This window comes from Antedon bifida, chromosome 5 (assembly GCF_963402885.1).
Source record: "Antedon bifida chromosome 5, ecAntBifi1.1, whole genome shotgun sequence".
Taxonomy (NCBI): Eukaryota; Metazoa; Echinodermata; class Crinoidea; order Comatulida; family Antedonidae; genus Antedon; species Antedon bifida.
In genome coordinates, this window is record NC_136230.1 from 29,414 (window position 1) to 48,385 (window position 18,972).

Below are 18,972 nucleotides of genomic sequence, written 5' to 3' on the forward strand. Positions count from 1 at the left end.
AAAAATATTGAAATCCTAGTATTTGAACTCTAACCACCATCGGGAACCAAACCAACACATTCAGCTTCACTCCCTAGCATCGTTTAACTCTAACCCAAGCCAACACATTCAGCTTCACTCCCTAGCATCGTTTAACTCTAACCCAAGCCAACACATTCAGCTTCACTCCCTAGCATCGTTTAACTCTAACCCAAGCCAACACATTCAGCTTCACTTCCTAGCATCGTTTAACTCTAACCCAAGCCAACACATTCAGCTTCACTCCTTAGCATCGTTTAACTCTAACCCAAGCCAACACATTCAGCTTCACTCCTTAGCATATTGGGGGCGAGAGGGCAATAATATCATAAGACTCAGCAGACCTGATATTCTATTATCTAGAATAGTTTAAATATAAAATATTAATTTCTAAAAGACATGCAAAAAAATCGGTCAATGGAAAAATAGAACAATAAAACTAGATTGTACTTAAAAAAAACAAAATGGATATTTTCTATTGCAATATCATGTACTATTTTCTAAAAAGTAATAAGTAAACGAAAGTAGAACAAACATAAACTGGGAGCAATTTTTTTAATTATTAAAATAAACTGTTAAAATGTTAATGTTCATTGAATGTTGCGATGCATACTACTGTATACAAATTCACTTTTCACTCTTCTGCAATTCACAAAATCACAATAATATTATTGAAAAAAAAACAAAAAAGGATTAATATTACATGCATTAATATTACATGCATTAATATTACATGCATTATAATTAATAAAATATTGTAATTCAGCAGTGAAAGTGCACAATTAATTCTATAATATCTATAAACAATCTACAGAGGGTGCTGTTTAGTTTTACAATGATGACAAATTGTTGTTTTAGTCTTTTATATTGAGTTTTCCAGGGTAATCATTGATGTACAATTTTGTCAACAAAATAAAACTCAAAAGCAGGTCCTGCTTTCTTCCATGATACCATTCAAATAATTTAAATAAACCAAATTTAAAATAATGTGTTTTCGTGCAAAATAAATAAAACAAACCTCTGCATGTTCTCGCTGTGACTGCTTACTCTAAAATTAAAAACCAGAGTGAATATGAAGTGAAAGACGTTTTGTGTCTAGGACATATCCAGTACATGCAATTGATTATAACTATGTACACTGATTACAAGCTTACTAAGCAAAAACTAAAGAAATTATTATGATTGGTTTAATTAACATTTCCTTGGCCCAATGCATACTATGAGTATGAGGAGGTGGAACCATGAGCTACAACATGCACTAGAGAATAATAATGAAAATGATTAAGCCAAACATATATATGATGATGATGTTTACTGATGATCATCATGATTGAAGATTACAATGGTGATAACAATAACATGATCATAATAATTTCCAAATTGAAAGATATGGATTATATGATTCAATCATTTCCATAAAAAAGTTAATAGTATAAAGTTACCGATAATTCTGAGTTAAGGATGTCCGAGAACATTGTGTGGAATTCTTTAGGATTGCTGAGTTTGAGTTCCTTACAGTTTTCAAGGTATGCATCAATGTTTTTTAACCCCTGGTCAACCCCTTCCTTTGTCTGACATGTGTCAATGTCTTGTGATGCTAGTACTTCCATTCCTTTTGAACACCATTGTTGGGCCTATAATTGAGTACACATTAAATTACTGAATACATGAAAGAGGAAAACATTGAATTCAACAAATGTGTGCACATTATGTGTTTGTTAAACAAAAGATAGAAAATTATATACTTTAGGGTAGGTTCAACTACTGACTGATAGAGTACCTTATGTATCCTTTGATGTAATTCTAATGATTTGCTTAACACAATTGTTCTTGTAAGTGTTTTCCTTTCAATGTCTTCAATTAATTCTGAAATGTCTTCACACTTTGGTCGGATACAATCCCCAGCATAGTTTTCCTGAGTTATCAGCTCTATACCCTCACTACGAAGTTTTTCTGCAGATTCAAATGCAGGCTGAAAAACAAAAACAAAAATTATAAAAAATCACTCAAAAACTGAATGAAGTGCTGTACTTAGCAAAATATATCAATCATAAAACATTATTCAGAGAGAGAGGGCTCACTACTTCATATTTTGTAAGGATAAATGGAGGGGGGAATAACCTGCAACTTGCAGCTACTGGGCTGAATTGCGCACAGGTGTCAAAGACACACACCACAACTTTCTTCTCCTTTAAGGGTCCCCTAGTGTCGACTGCTGCCTTCAAATGGCGTGTTATTTAATATTTCGTATGAAAGATACAGGTTAGTAAAAAAAATAAAAATTTTCCTTTTTTTTTATTTGTGAAGTTATTAATGAACCGATTTTAGTATATTTACACTGAAAAATTCAGAATGATAACTTCAAAATTGTAGGCGTTATCGTGCTAACATACAAACAAAGCACGTACTTATAACAATAATACTAAATGACAATTTGTTTCTGGTTTAAGGAGGACAAAATGCGTACTTCATTTTAATTACAAATTAATCAAATATAGAGGTGGCTAACTTGAAATGTTTTAATAAACTTTAAAATTAATTGAATCAGAAAGTCAACTTACATGTGTATTTCCTTCAAATTCATTGTGTAATGTTGATAATCTCTCAACTGAAGCAACTGAGTCTCCAAGCTCATTAGCATCATTGATTTTGTATAGGTAATTATCAAGAACTAATTTCACCTATAAACATCAAACATTGTCATATGAAATATGGTAAGTTTATTATAAATTGTTTTTAGTTGTATATTCAACCTCGTATTATAATTCCATTATACAGTTATTTCACAAACCTGTTTAAACTGATAATCAAACCTTCTGTAGTCAACACACTGCATCAGCTTAATCTTGTGTCCTTCCCAAAACACATCAAATGACTTCTCTGTTTCCTCTAATTGCACTAATAATCTTTAAGAAAAAATCAATAACTTCTTGAACAAATATTAATAATAATAAATAAATAAACCTGAATGCATAAATAATAAGCATAAATTAACTAACTACTGAAACTAAAAATTAACTAAATAATTGAGTTGAAACAAGTATAATACCAAATGGAAATGGCATTTTCATATAATGTTGCATGCACTACATAGTATTAACACAGTATACATATATAATATACACATTTTTAAAACACATTTGAAGCTTTCATATTTATTCATATCTTATCATAAAACAATACCATAGAACAACCAAGAAGAATTTATTATTAATTTAAAATCACAAACAAAATACCACTGTAAACAAAAATTAAAAGCCCTATTTTTGCATAAAGTATGTTGTCCACCGTTTGTATCTCAAAACCATTATCTGCATTTACCAGAATATAAAATCAAGAAATACCGGACTTTGCAAGTTAACATCAGGTGGTTTGAGTTAACATCAGGTGATTTGAGTTAACATCAGGTGATGTGAGTTAACATCAGGTGATTTGAGTTAACATTCAGGTGATTTGATAATAATGCCAATAAATCAGTTTATAGAAGCTGATGACAAAATTCAGTTGGTAATTGTAAATTTGTAAAATATTGTAATGATTAGGCTCCTAACATTAGCATTATGAGTACTTTTAAAACTGTACTGCCCTCACATTCTTAGTCTACAAAATAACTTTTAACTTGGATAAAATGTAAAACATAATAAAAATGAATTTCTGCAACTAAATGAATGAAACTGTATAAAATAATAGCATGCAAAGATTAACACTAAACAAATTGTTACATTCACTAATACTTACTTATTCTGAATATCTCCAGCACTTTCATTTAAAAATTAAAATAAATAATGTAACATTAACATAGAAGTATCAATCAATAGAGTATTATTATAAAAAAAACCTAGTAGAATTAAAAACCAAAAAAATAGCCTCCTTAATAAAGCAGGCAACAAATCTTATAGTCATTATGGGTTTATAGAACTAACAACTTACATAAATAAAAATGTAATAATACCTTTCAACAGCACAGACATTGGAGAGTTTATCTGGGTTGAGTTTAAAGGAAGCTGTGTCTTTGGAAGGCTTGCGTATACAACCAAGTAACGTTTCACCATGGCGTCTTGTACTTAGGATATCTTCTTTCATCTCATTATGTTTTACCGTGTGGTCGTGTAACATCAACTTAGCTGCATCAAGATCATTTGGAAGCTCATGTTGGTTCATTTCATCAGATATTGCTTGCACAATTGTTGAAGTCTCGCTGCAATTTGCTGCAAATCTCTCAATAGCCTTTCATGAATAAAACAAACCAGGTGAATGGTATATACAATCTAAATAAATTGCTTAGCACCTCTATACATTAATTATTTATTTATTTTATTTTTATTTTTTTATATTTCTGGATAACGAATACACTACTCTATCTTGATAAAACTCTTAATTTAAAACATTAAATACCTGGTTATGCAACTTATTATATTTTACTACTAAATTAGTTCTATTTCAATTAATGCACTGTACTTAAATATACAGCATATAAACATAATGAATACATGGAGGAAATTGTTACCATTCGATCCTCAATCCAAAGTTGTAGATTGAATCTTATTGTGCCTTTGAAATCAGTTGTTAGCTGTGAAGGGTCTATGTGTGAATGTAACTCTTCAATCGTATCAAGTAAAACCGTCTGAAGAAATAAAACTTGTTACAGTAAATATAATAATATCATTTTCATAACATGGTAATATTATAATCATGGTGTGTCACTACTATCAGAGATTTACATCCTAAATTGATCTTGAGCAGACTCTTTTAATTCAATTTAAAAAACTTTACAATTCCTTTGGTCATGGCAGGCTCACAAAAGTAGACAAATATCAGTAAAATAGAACAAACATTGATATGATGAATTTGCAGTTAACAGTACCATTACTAATGAAAACAAATTGCAGTTAACAGTACTATTACTAATGAAAACAAATTGCAGTTAACAGTACCATTACTACAGTAATTAAAAAAGATAAATTTTCAGGCTACAGTTTAATAAGTATTAAGAGATGTACCTTGAAGTTAAAATCATCTTTTACAAGACTATATCCGAAATCAGAGAATTTCCTTGCAAACCATCCACAAGGCTTGATGATATAGATGCACTGCATACTACCTGGAAACAAACCCTGAAATGGAAATAACGCAATAATGAGTGAATACATCCATTATTGAGTAATTCTTCTGATTTAAAGTTTGTTGGTTGGTGAAATTTCCTAATTGGTAATTAGTTTAAACCATCTAGCATTAGTTAATTTTGATCAAAATTGGAGAAATTAGAATTTTTAAAAAAAATGTTTTGACTCTTTCAATGGGAAAAATATATAGATCATCAAAATACTGAATTCACTGATTTATGGTTGCTGTACACACATCATGCTATGCGATAACATTCATTTCCTTGTTATAGTATTGAGTGTATAAGAGAGGAGGTGTAGTGAAGCTATTGCTATTAATTGATAGCTTTCAGGGAAGCTGTAAGACACATAATTAATCATGAGTGAAGCATTCTAAACAAGTAGTAACATACCGATATCCTGTACAGAAGTGTCTTAACACTACTCCATGACTCATTCCGACGATCAGCTATGATTGCAAATCCTCTGTCAGCTTCAATCATACTATTAGACATTATCAGCAATGAAAAAAAATGATAAGATTAGTGAAGTCATTACGATGATAATCATGCCAGACATCATTTTGTGAATTTTGATTAAACATACTTCCCAAGACATTTTTTTCAAAAGAAAGTTAAATTGGCTTTTCTTTTATGCAAAAGTTTACAGTATGCTATAAATCTGTTAGCATACAATGCAGTAATTATTAATGATGTATAATCCATTTAAAATAATTGTTTAATTTGGAAGAGAAAGGGTCTGGTTGGACTAATGGGATGAACAAGTCCAGTAAGAGAACACTCCCTTGCTCAATTGATTACATTAGGAGATATAATTGGAATAGGCCTAATTCGTACAAACTAATTTTGAACTGCATATTTTGAAAGAGAAAGGGTCTGGTTGGATTTGGAAAGAAAGATCCACTAGTATTACAGAAACACTCCTTGCACTCTATGAGTAGAACAGTTATTGATGGTACACCACTACAGGTTTGTTCTGTATCAAAATTGTATAAAAGGATAAGAATTTTTACAAACATTTCTGTGTAACAGAACCATTAAATAGAAATTGTAACATGCAATAGAACCTACCCTACTGTAATGATACCAAATTAATCAAATGACAAAGACTGTGTTATAATGATGATTAACTCTTTGTGATAGAAGAATTTGAATAATTTTTTAATTGTGATTTCATTTTGATATCATCTGTTAGCACTGTGCTGCTTGCCTATGAAATTACGTGTTTAATTACTTCTTCTCATGGTATGGCCACAACAAATATAGTGAGCCTTTATTATGGCTATTGCTAACCCCGCAAATGATGTTTTACCCAACAAAATAGTTTTTGTATTTTTAATTAGCAGTTGTACACTACATGATCCAATACGTTGGTATTCGTTCATTATGGTTTGCAGGTTTTAGCAAACTATCTACAGACTATAAAAATCTACAGTATGTCATGCAATTTGCTGTTAAGGTGATAGAAGGAAAATATGCTCTCCTGAATATAACCCATATGGTGCATTAATCATGAATTCAGTATCGGCTTGAGATACTGTCAGTTTGTGTAAAAAAAAGAAATAAAAATAAATAAATTAATAAATCTGAACACAGTATAAAGGAGAAAAAATGAAATATAAATATAAATGTTTTAAGGAATAAGAGTAGGTACTGTAGATTCAATGACTGTGAACAAGAAAAAAAAATAAAACAAGCACCAGAAAGATATAATTTTTGTAAAGTAACTACAATCACCAAAGATGAAAGCCAGTCAAACAATAATCAATCAAAATAATAATAAATAAATTTCATGCAAGTACCTCTCCTCATAATTTCGAAGGAAGCTGCGATGTAATAGTTGACAAAATAACACAGAACTGCATGTTTATTTACTGAATGTATTTAAGTATTAGTACAAATGAAATATTTCCAGAGTGAACAACCTGGTAATAGTTTGGAATGAAAAGATTTATGCATGAATTGAAATGAAGATTTAATTATTATCAATTAAAGCATTTCAAGTTTTAGTATCCTACTTTTAGTATATTAGTTTAGTTTGTTTCCTTGTGTTCAAATACATCAATACTGATAGCAGGCCTACATACCTGGGCACCCTTGTTAGATACATCATTAGTTGAACAAATCCGTCATCAGAGAGAGCAGTAAACTTCTCTGTATCCGGTAATGTGATGATTGGAAGACCTGCTGATGTTCGTCCTCCTGAAGTTTGAGAAAAATGCATACATTAATAAGGGTTAGTATCAATAGAAATGTATCCATGCTTTGTGATTTCCCATAGTGGAACCATTTTAATTCTATGTAAACCTGATAGTGATACTAAAGGAAGTGTACAAAAACTTTTACAACTTATCTTCAATGGAGTTTTGAAAATACAATACAAATAATAACTCTTTTAATAACCTGAACAAGCAAATGATAAAACCAATTCAGTATTGAATTTATTAAAAGGAAGAATTATCAAAAGTCATTTCAAAATAAACATGATTTAATTTGGTCTATTCAATAACAATGAAATGAAGCAGAAAATGACTTTATGGGGAAAGGATAGAACATTTCAAAAGCTTACTCAAACAGATTGATTGAGTGTTTACTGTACCTGCCAGGTACTGTACCAAACTATTCTTTGATTAATTGATTGATTGATTGATCAATTGCCTACCTGACAGATACCCAACTCCATCTTGCATAATCTGTGCCACATGCTTTATGCTCACCTCCATCTCCATTAATTTCTTTAGGTGATCATCGTCTACAAAAAGAAAAACAAATTACGCATTTTTAAAATTTCATTACCAAATCAGATACTTTAATAGTAGGCAAATAAACAATGTCAACTAATAATGTTTGATAATTGAATCAATGTACCACAAAGTGATGTAAACCAATTGGTCAGATGTTTGCCCTACTCGGATGTAATTTGTATACTTTATACTATTAAGTACATTAAGAATACTGGAGGTTGTGCGTTCGAGTCCCACCCGAGTATTACTTATTATTAGTATTTCAATGTACTTATATTATTATGTACTTATTATAAGTATAAAGTACAAATTACATTAGAGTAGGGCAAACATCTGACCAACTAACCAAACATGTAAAAAAAAAATATGAACAATTCACATTATTAATCAATAAGTCGCATCATTTGACATATAAATACTTTTTGGAACCAGCTGGGGTTCTGGCCTTTAAGGTTAACACAGTTGTTTACAAAATACAAATTGCAAAATGAGTCATGTCTAGTATTCCTTGGCAATTAGATTGTAGTATACAGTAAATCCTATGTGAAGATCTAAAATGTGGGAACAATCCTTTATTTTATATGTAATTGTTAATTCAGGTACTGTACAAGTATAAGGAAATGTAACAGGAAGTTTGGGATTGGCAAACACAAACAGTGAATTCTGCACAATTAAATTGTATTTCTACAAGTCCTATACAGTACAACAGTACAGTAGTATAGTAATTTCAAAATTATTATATACAACTCTTAGTCTTAGTGTACAAAATTGTACGGGTTAAATCAGGATAATATTTGAAAGAGTTGAAAGATGGTGTAGGTCTACTGTTAACGAGACAAAGCCAAGTTGACAGCATTAAAATGATGAAAAAAAGGATTTTCCCCATTCAAATACAAAACATTCATTTTTGTTTTATTGGTTTCTTATTGCACAATAGGCCTATTCAGGCCCCAATTTTTTGTTACAAAAAAGTGAATGATCTAATTCAATCATTGAAATGGGAAAATAACCAAAATTAACAAATCCAATTCATTTGTGACATCACTACAACTATTTAAGATTAACTTGACTATGTGACGTATACAAGGTATATCCAATCCAACATAATGACTTAAAACATATATATTCTATGATGCTAATTTTAAAGACAAAATCTATTTAACTTACAAAATAAATAAAGAATAGATGTTCCACCATTTTCAATTCATCAAACTGTTTTAATAAAATTAAAAATCAAATTTGATATTTGATACCAAACTTACTAATCCTTTTAGAGTATGAGCTTATCTCCTGTAAGGTGTTCCACTGGAAGAGGAAGCTAGCTAATGCTAACGTCCGGCTTAAAATATCTTGAAATAGAAACACGGGCACCATAATTATCCAAAATAGTATATTCATGAAATTGGACAATGCTATAAAAATGAATGCTTGTCAAATAATTCTGCATTTAATTAAGTCAGACATTTTTCTTTGAAGCAGATGGTGTACTTTCAATCCTCAACTGTTGCTTTAGTTTTTCACCTACAGTATCATCTTTATGATCTTCCAGACCTCAACTGTTGAGCAACCGTTTTTAACCTAAAGTATCATCTTCCAGGATCTAATTCCAGGATCTCAATCTTCAGATTAGCAATTCCAACAATGTTTTAATTAGCTCAATTCCTTTGAAACAAAATTTCACAAAAAGTGAATATAATCTAAGTTAGAATGAACCGTGAATAGAGAGAGTGTGCCTTATGTGTGGTTCTACTGTCTAATAAGTCAACTATGATGGATCATTGACTAGCTACAGGAAGCGCACTAAATTCCTTCTCTTAGCAACAGACTTGGCAAGATCACGGGTATCCATAAGAAGTAATACAATTATTTCAATTACGGAATTACTTACAATACAGAATTATATTTTAAAAATGTCCTTAAAAATGTAACCTAAATAAAATAAAATGTTCTGTAAATACAACTAATTAATATGACAATAAAAGATTAACTCTTTGATTTACATTATGCATCAAAGAAAATACAGTATGCCGAATTTACATTGAACTGCTTTTAATTACTTGACAACAACATGGATACATAACACAGGAAACAGAGATGGTTAACTTTGAACATTTAACCATGGACTAATTGTTACTCCATGCAAAACAAAGTATACTGAATTACTTGAAAAGTATATTAAACTAGTAAATTGACTTTAAAACATAAATGAAATCACTTCTACTATATATGCCCTAACCCTACAAATCAACTCAATCACCTGTCATAATTTAATATATAAATATAAACGATAAAATCTAGCATAAATATAGACATAATTAGAACAAAACGTAGATTAATGTTGCTTGAATAGAATCATTTTAATGTTCAACTACATGCATTGAGAATGCCCACGTTGTGAACATCTGTGTCAACAGAAGATTTGCAGCTAGTTTTGAAGGAACAAATAATATTTATAATTATGATTTATGTTTGAAATGCCTTACTGGTAGTAATTAGTTAATATAAGAAGATCAACTGCACAAAATAATGAAAATAATAAGATTGTATTATTATCATATATTCGTAAACCAACATAGTGCAAAAGCATGGAGAAATTGGTTTAACCTAAAGTACCAGTAAAATAATTCAGTGTAATTCCTAAAGTCATAAACAGAAATGCTGTAGTTGAAACAACAAGGTTAACTTATGACTGTGTTCTCCATTTTAACTAATTTATTCAAAAGATCTTATGCAAATGATCACATATACAGTATGGTATATGCCACATTGCTACTCTAGCCTATCCACCAAAGAGTGCACTATACACATTTGAATGTGAAGAATAAAGGTTTTGTTAATTTCCTAAAACATTACAAATCAAAACTGTATTATATTAGGCATATTATAAACAAATTGACTCCATGATGTTATAAAGTTCAAGTCTACCTTTGTTCTCTTTTTACAATTATCATCAGAAATCAAAGTATTGGTTGAAAGCTACTTCAATGGAACTGTAAACTAACAAAACAAGTAATACAACAATAATACTGTTGTTATTTTCAAGGTTTACTATAATCAAGTTCAGGACATCAATAGGCACCTATTTTAATATGGCTCCAAGAATATTTTGTGACACAATTTAACAAAAACAGTTTCAATACTATGAAATGATGATTATACTATCAATAATCTATTAAATTGATCAGTAAAAACGTACACATTTACAAATTATCCAGAATGCAATATACAAACTCACTGTATCACAAATGTTTCCTTGAAGTTTTATGCTGGTGGTGTACAGCTCATTCAAATTATCACTCAAATTAACCATGGAGTAAATTTTACTTCATGAATTAACTACTAGTGATGAATTTAAGAGATTTGTGTGGTAATAGTTTCTGAAGGTAAAACTAGTTGGCAAATAGGTAGATTAAAACAGAGAGGTATACAAATATTATATTATAAATCCAAATGCAAAATACTGAAAAAATGACAATGCTGTGGGTATCAGTGGCTGGATCTCAATGGAGATACAAAAGTGAAAAGCTAAATCAAAACGATAAAGTAAAACAGCCAGAAAAGTTAGCAGAGCTTTCGGGCAACACTAGCCCTTCACTTTATCAGTGCAAATATTATATTATATATATATACAGTATTATTTTATACCTCCCTGATTAAAAACTGGATCTGGATTGATGCATAGCGTTTATACAGTTCAATAAACAAATTGTATAATGCAAGAATATTGCTGGTAACTCACTGATTCCACAAAGTAAAACAAATATTACTAACATTTTAAAAGCTGTGTATTTAAAATTATTTCAATATTCAAATAATTTTTGAAAATGGGTTTAGGATAAAAAATAAACAATTTATTTTATATTAGCAAATCAGAAACTATCTATAATCAATAGATTCCAAATCAATTGAAATAAGATTTAAAAAAATGAACATTAGGCACTGAGATAAACACTATACAGAAACAATATATTACCTCATTAGCACCAATAAAATTCCAGTACTACTAATATCCTTGTTATAATATTCCAATTCTAAAATGTCACACCATCTACATGTATTGGTATTTGGCATATAAACCAAAAACATTAAACTGTCGTCGTATAATAATAGGTAAAGTGATATTGACAATAGGCGTGTATACTGTGATCAGTGAAGCATGAAGACTGAATCATTCAATGAAGTCCTTTTATTATTAACGCCAACATGCTGAGTATTAACTATAATCAATACAATAGCACTATATTGCAACATGTGGTAGTTGAATAAAAAAACAATATTGTCAGATTTGTATAGATATTATTTTGATGCCAATATTCCACTAAATGAAATAAATCAACACATAATCTTGACAACTCCTAAACATTTAAAAAAATGACAATTATTCATTAAGGAATAAACTATAATATTATACAGATATTGACTGCTTATATTTAACCTCTATTAAGCAGTCAATATCTGTATAATATTTTCTGCCACTACAGTGGCAGAAAATATTATAGTTTAGTCCTTGATGAATAATTGTCATGCTGGAAAAATAAAGCATTTAACTAACTGTACTTTTATATTTGCATCCTATAGCCTACCAATGTTTATAGCTAGGATTGGTAATTACAAATGTATGATACGCATCAATAATTGAATCGTTTATTATTTTTTTAGAATTCGAAATTGTAATCACAAAATGAAAACAAATTTGCTGACAAAAACTGAACTCAATGTGAACTGTTACAACACCTAGCTTTGTCTAAAGGAAAACCATTAGATTGTATATCAGTGTATAGAAAACCAAGGTTTAAATCTTTATCTGAATACTGTTCACAACAATATAGTCTGGATTATGGCATTGTATATAACTACATTCAAGGGAGGATTGTTGAAAATACAGTCTGGCTTGGGAAGAGCAAGAAAGGAAGTGGAGTGTTCAAAACCAGCTGAATTAATTACTTTTACTGCACTTCAGCACAATGAACCTAATTGGCCTTCATAAATATTAATAACATTTAATGTACTGCACTGTATAATATTAAATGTACTCTACTAATATTAATAATTAATAGTGACTGTGATGAATATATTGCTCCTAGGGGAAAATGACAAATGGCAGCCTCTGTCTCTTAAACTACCAAAACACTGTGGTGTAAATATACATATAACATCTCTGTCACTAGCATAGCGTGCACATTGAATCTAAAATTGTATGTTTATTGATTAAATATTATTGAAATGTTGTTTAGGCCCTGGTTAAGATATTTTCCAAAGAAGAACCTTAAAGGAGACATCTGCATCATTCCACCAAATCATCCAGCTTTATAATTTGTCAGGAGTAATATCATAAAATAATAAAATAACTGCCAATTTAGGCCCCTGGAAAATTACAAATTTCAAAGCACAAAATGTCCAAAGTGTAGCAGGTGTTGGTTCCCATGTGAGTCACTACTGGATTCATTACATCATGGGGTTTGTCCGGGTTGATAAAGGGTTTTAAAATTTGAATGCGTATAGATATGGAGGTGCCATGGATGGTGTGACCAGTACTACCTAGAACTTAGGGTGTTAGGGTTGGTTGTAAGAAGGCACATAGTGAACAAGTTCCATATGTATATCACTTCTGAATATTGACATCAGTTTCATAATCATGTTTTGTATTCTCTAAATTAATGACAGCTTACTTAAATACATTAAAAAAAAAATATTTTAAAATTAAATATTCATGATAAAAATCAATTTTCCAAACAAATCAAATAAAAAACTCACCCATAAACAAATTATTTTGACTATCCATAGCAAATGTCAAACTGCAATATTTAAAATCAAGCAGCTTTTATTTATAGTTTAAAGTTAAATTTGTAACTTATACACTATATCAACACGTATAAAGTGCATTATTAAGTTTAAGGATATTTGGTGAATCACTTCATGTACAGGAAGATAGACAATCACAAGTCTTAATTTCATATTTGGTGAAGAAGACTATATTAGTCAAAAAGTACAATAATTAGTTTGTGTGACAAACTGTTTTCATACTGAAGCAGGGTTATTCAATAATTATATCAATATTTCAGGACACTTCATGATGTTTACCATCATTTTATAATTAGCCTTTCACTATATTTCTGTACTTGGTATAAATAATATATATAATATAATATGATATAAAAAAAATATATATTATTCTAAATGGAACATTGTTGAAATTAATTAATCTTATTATACAAATATGATTAAGAATTAGGGACTGGCAATCTACCTTTTGTTATCAGTGCTGTAGTTCCACTTGACCTAGATAAAGACAGGCCTACTCAATTTGTAGATTATTAATAATTATAGGCCTATCATCTACAAATGCCATGAAAATACTATATTTGAGTAACAGAATTTATAGTTTTAAATATACAAATTGTGGAAATTAGCCTGTCAACAAAATGTAATACACACTCAAGCATTGAACTCTGACCGACATATTAATTTGTATAGGTCACATTGATTCAGGTGTGCTGCTACAGAACTCATCAACCCATTAATATCTATAGTGTTTATTAGTAGTTGTCTGTATTATATCTAATTGATTTCTAAAATTTAAATAGTTTGTTCTACTGCACAAGGAGGTAAAGTTTTCAAAAACACAGTCCAAAACGGACCCACAGTGTACTTGATTGAGAAGGAATGCATCTTGAATGCATCTGTCAGTTTATAGATCTGTATAACATTTTACAAATTAATAGAATAAGAATAACATAATTGACATTGACTTTCCTCACCTTCTTGCAGACTGAATAATCTATAGATTATCCCTCTATATAATCCCATGGTTACTAAACCATCCTTTTTAATCTGTCCTTTTTTAATCAATGTTTTGCACTCCATTTCCATTCATGTCAAACGTCTGTATTTTGAATAAGCCAATCTAGCCAAGCATAATCATTACTCACTAATTCACAGTGCAATTACAATACCATAGTAACAGCCTGTGGTAAGATTGGATTTGTTGAACTGCAGTCTATGATTATATTCAATTAAGTGCTTACTGAATGATGGAATAGACTATTATACATTATGAGGTAAAAACAAACTTAATATGAATTATTGACCAATACACTGCAAATTACAGGTCTAGTAATACATGATTTAGAAATATACATACAGGAAATCATGCAGAAATATAGCTTTTATAGAAAGTTTGTTTTGTGTTCATCATATATTTTTATAGGCCTAATTGAAGAAAAAAACTGCTTGATGGAGGAAGGAATTGTTATCAAAAAAGGCATATTAACACGATGTCAGCAAAGAGCTTTTCAACAAGATGGAAGGGACTCACTACTGCATACCAATATGACAAAAAGTTGTTTGTGAAAAAACAAACAATTACAAAATTACATCAGAAACTTACTCATTAAAGACCATTCTTCCCCATCAATAGTTATCTGCTCAAATGGACTCTTGGCCCTACTGACTGGACGACTAGGAGGCCATTCCATAATCCATGGGATAAAATGTACAGTACTGTACTATGCCTAAACCATCAAAGAAATACTGTAACAGATAGCTAACATGGTCACTATAATCTGATAATCAATAATTAACAATACAATGTTGGAATGATATTGATAACCTATAGAGATCAGACAATTCAGTATTACACTGATAGAGGAACAACTATCAAGGTAAAGTGAATGATTAAATGACACTACTGAACAAAAACAAATGTATGACTGGTAAACGAACTTCTCCTAAATAAACCAATAAGTTTATCAACTACATAACATTATAAGTAGGACTAAAACTTTAAACATCAATAACCAGGTAACAATAATAATATGTCAGATCATGGAATCATGGAATAGTAAAACTGAATATTAAAATTGACCTACTACAATACAAACAAAACAATTGAGCACAAACACGCAGTATTAACAAGTTCTCAATCCATCTTTACAGTAATAATTATTATTATATATACAGCACACTTCATACTGTCCTAAATATCCAAGTCACATCCGTGGATGTTAATGTGTTGTTAACCATGGTATATAACTCTAATAGTAATGGTCAGAGGTACTTGAATATAGCTAACTCTAATAGTAATGGTCAGAGGTACTTGAATGTAGCTAACTCTATAGTAATGATCAGAGGTACTTGAATAGCTAACTCAAATTGGTTTCAAATGTAAAATAGACAGCACTTCCCATCGCGAGTGTATCAGATATTGTTTGCATTAAAGGAAAAACAAGCTACAACCGCATTTGTAACTCTGAAAAAGAGAAAACAGAAACAAACCAATCAAAATAAGTTCAACTTACGTAGTCTGTAGCTGATAACTTGATCTTCATTATTTGTAGAATGTCTTCTGGAAAAACAGAGAGAATCAAACTCACTGAACAATGAACCAAAAAATGAAAGACTCATTTTAACAAATAAATTCCATGTGAATGCAGAGTAGGCCTTATTATATACAAAAATAAGAAATCATCTTCTGAAATTAAAAGCTTTAATCTCACAAGTTAGTTTGGTCCTTTAGTCTAACCTCACACGACATTAAAAGGCGAAATAGAGCTGTGGAAATACAGCTACAGTAGTTGAATTAATATAAAATATTCATCAATATTGCAATTGTTTATTATCAACAGGAACAACAAACAGTATTATGATAAGCGTAGTTCATGAATTTCAAATTCTTCTCATAGAATGATGATCAAGGGCTGGTATTAATTCACTAATTATGTAGCTAGGAAGGTCAACAAAGTATTTGCATACAATTAATTGACACAGTTTTGAACAGAACACATACTTTTTTACCTTTGCATTTACACACAATAGACTAGAAATAAATAAAAGATCAATATTCATTGAAGGACCATCGGGACGTGAGCCTTGAAAGAGTTGGGTACAAATCCGAAATTGTCCCCATAATAGTGTTTTTGCAGGAAAAACCAAAAAACATACCATGAATGTAATGATCATGACTGTCAAGAAATGAAGAGTTTGGTGTTTGGTGGGGGAGAGGGGGGGGGGGGGATGATTGTTGGTGGCGGTTAGGTTGGTTGGCCATGTTACAACAAAATAGTTATTACCACTTGTTTCGCGAGAAATTGTGCTCTTATATTAATAGGGTATATATTAATAGTAGGTGTAGAAAAAGGGGGTGGGGGTTCTACCACTACTGTCTGTGTTTGTGTGTTTATAATAAATAAAACACAATAATAAAATAAAGGTGAAACAAACAATAATAATTTTATTTAAACCACCCTGGCTGGTGGCCTTACGTCACTGATGACGATGTCACTTGAATGAATGCTAATTTAGTAATAATGAACTCCCAACTGGCTATCACACAATATTGAAATTCAAGGATTAATACAGGCCTACACAGGCGCAATAATCCGTCGCGGCCGCTAGGCTTCTCAAAACGGTCTATTATCAGGGTTCAGGAGGGTGGTGGCCACCACCACCGATGAAACCAAAATTACGTCATTCTGACGATGGAGCATTCTCTACTTCTCTCTACGGAGCGCCATTTATGCCTTTATTTACTTCAGAAAGAGAAATAGAAATAGTACTATAACTGGTCCAGATCACTGAATTGTAATATATTTTGTATGTTAATACCATGGAGGTATTATTTTATACCTCCATGTTAATACACTGTGCTCAATTGAACCCAATTTACCACCAGGGGAGCCCAGTGGTATATAGAAATAAAGTCACTAAATTTTAATAAATTTAAGAAAAAAAAATCCTTTGTTGATATAAAGTTTGCGGTACACCACGTTAGTTCTGAAAAGAACTGTTGATTTTCTCGACGTTTCGATCAATATGCTTTGATCGTCCTCAGGAATAATATCCTTTGTGTTCCCTTTAGCAGAGTAAAAAAGTTAAAATGTTGATGTTGTTAATTTTTACATTAGAAGATTGCTCAAATAATTAATCATGTAAATAAAACATTTTCCGGCCGGGAACCTATCAGCTTCCCTCTAGTTTGCAAAAGTAATCTCGAAAAGAACTCCATGTGGAAAAGAAGCCCATCCAATGACCAAATGAAGGAGCACATGGGCTTCTTTTCGAGGTTTTATGGCAGTCTATAAATAATGCCATGCAACTTTGTTTCTGATTATAAAAAAGGTCCACTATTTAGGCCTGACATTTACAACCCTCAAAATATCTCTTTTTCAAAATAACAGGAAAAAAATAATTTATTTATTTATTTTTTTTTAATTTAAAAAAAAAAAAAAGAAAAAATATCCGTAGAGGTTCGAACCCAAACTACTATAGCTGAGAGCACCCAAAGCTGAGCATTACCCGTTAGGCCACAAAGTAGTACATGACTGAACAGCTGATAATAGTCTATTTATACGTGTATTACGTAATTCATCATTTCATCATAAATATCACATTAAGCTTGTTAAAACCAAAATGATCAGTTAGCTCAGTCGCCTGAGCGTCGTGTTGACAACACGTATGTCGTGGGTTCGATTCCCACGCTGGTCGGTGGAATAGAGTTAAAGGCATGCGGCCACTGTGTTTGGGGTTCACAGAATTATACGTCCCCCTTTCCACCACACATCATGAGGCGACAACATCAATGCATCTGGTGATGTGCTGGAAACGACCCCAAAAGGCTGTGGCAGGGCCTTAGTGCTGAGGCAGGGAGAGCACATTTAACATCTTTTTTTTTATTTAATTTTTTTTTTCAACCTGTATTCGATCTCGTAAATTTTATGTTTGCCGCCCTCAATTTTAAAAGAAATTGAATTTCATATTTTTCATCGCAGGTGTACGAAACGGTTTTTTGGTATGCCGTGCGTTGTTATGCAATGGTTGTGCAGGTGTAGTGGGAAATATGGTATTGTTATTCATTCGCGGTCAACACGCCACACTGTTAAATTTTGATTTTGTTAATCAATGTTGCTACATTGGTAGCGAAATGTCCGATTCATGAAAGATATTGTATTGTAAAATGTTATGAATAAACTTGTATGGTAGTTGGTGTGTATGGCCGCACCGTCTTCGGAATAAACATGTTTTAAACAGATAGTTTGTCTCCGATGGTTTTTGTATAGGGTTAATGGAGAGTGAAATAAGATCAAATATAGA

General features: G+C 30.9%; 1 protein-coding gene across 12 annotated transcripts in view; it reads right to left on the reverse strand.

Annotated features, from left to right (window-relative positions):
* Positions 1-16,700, reverse strand: part of LOC144842965 (guanine nucleotide exchange factor DBS-like) — a 28,428-nt gene extending 11,728 nt beyond the window's left edge. For 3 of the 12 annotated variants that reach the window (XM_078699586.1, XM_078699595.1, XM_078699589.1), the window contains exons 1-14: positions 9,147-9,387; positions 7,803-7,892; positions 7,228-7,342; positions 6,943-6,966; positions 5,534-5,624; positions 5,019-5,132; positions 4,526-4,642; positions 3,971-4,245; positions 3,757-3,777; positions 2,810-2,924; positions 2,580-2,699; positions 1,799-1,990; positions 1,461-1,652; positions 1,037-1,066 (exon numbers count right to left, since the gene is read on the reverse strand). In XM_078699586.1, the coding sequence (XP_078555712.1) occupies positions 1,037-1,066; positions 1,461-1,652; positions 1,799-1,990; positions 2,580-2,699; positions 2,810-2,924; positions 3,757-3,777; positions 3,971-4,245; positions 4,526-4,642; positions 5,019-5,132; positions 5,534-5,624; positions 6,943-6,966; positions 7,228-7,342; positions 7,803-7,892; positions 9,147-9,282 (1,632 nt within the window). In that variant the 5' untranslated portion in view covers positions 9,283-9,387. Of the gene's footprint in view, positions 1-1,036; positions 1,067-1,460; positions 1,653-1,798; positions 1,991-2,579; positions 2,700-2,809; positions 2,925-3,756; positions 3,778-3,970; positions 4,246-4,525; positions 4,643-5,018; positions 5,133-5,533; positions 5,625-6,942; positions 6,967-7,227; positions 7,343-7,802; positions 7,893-9,146; positions 9,389-11,857; positions 11,973-15,271; positions 15,375-16,181; positions 16,229-16,677 lie in introns of those variants that run through there. The other 9 variants (XM_078699598.1, XM_078699597.1, XM_078699591.1 and 6 more) reach the window with 7 other exon arrangements.
* Between the last annotated feature and the right edge of the window lie 2,272 nt (positions 16,701-18,972).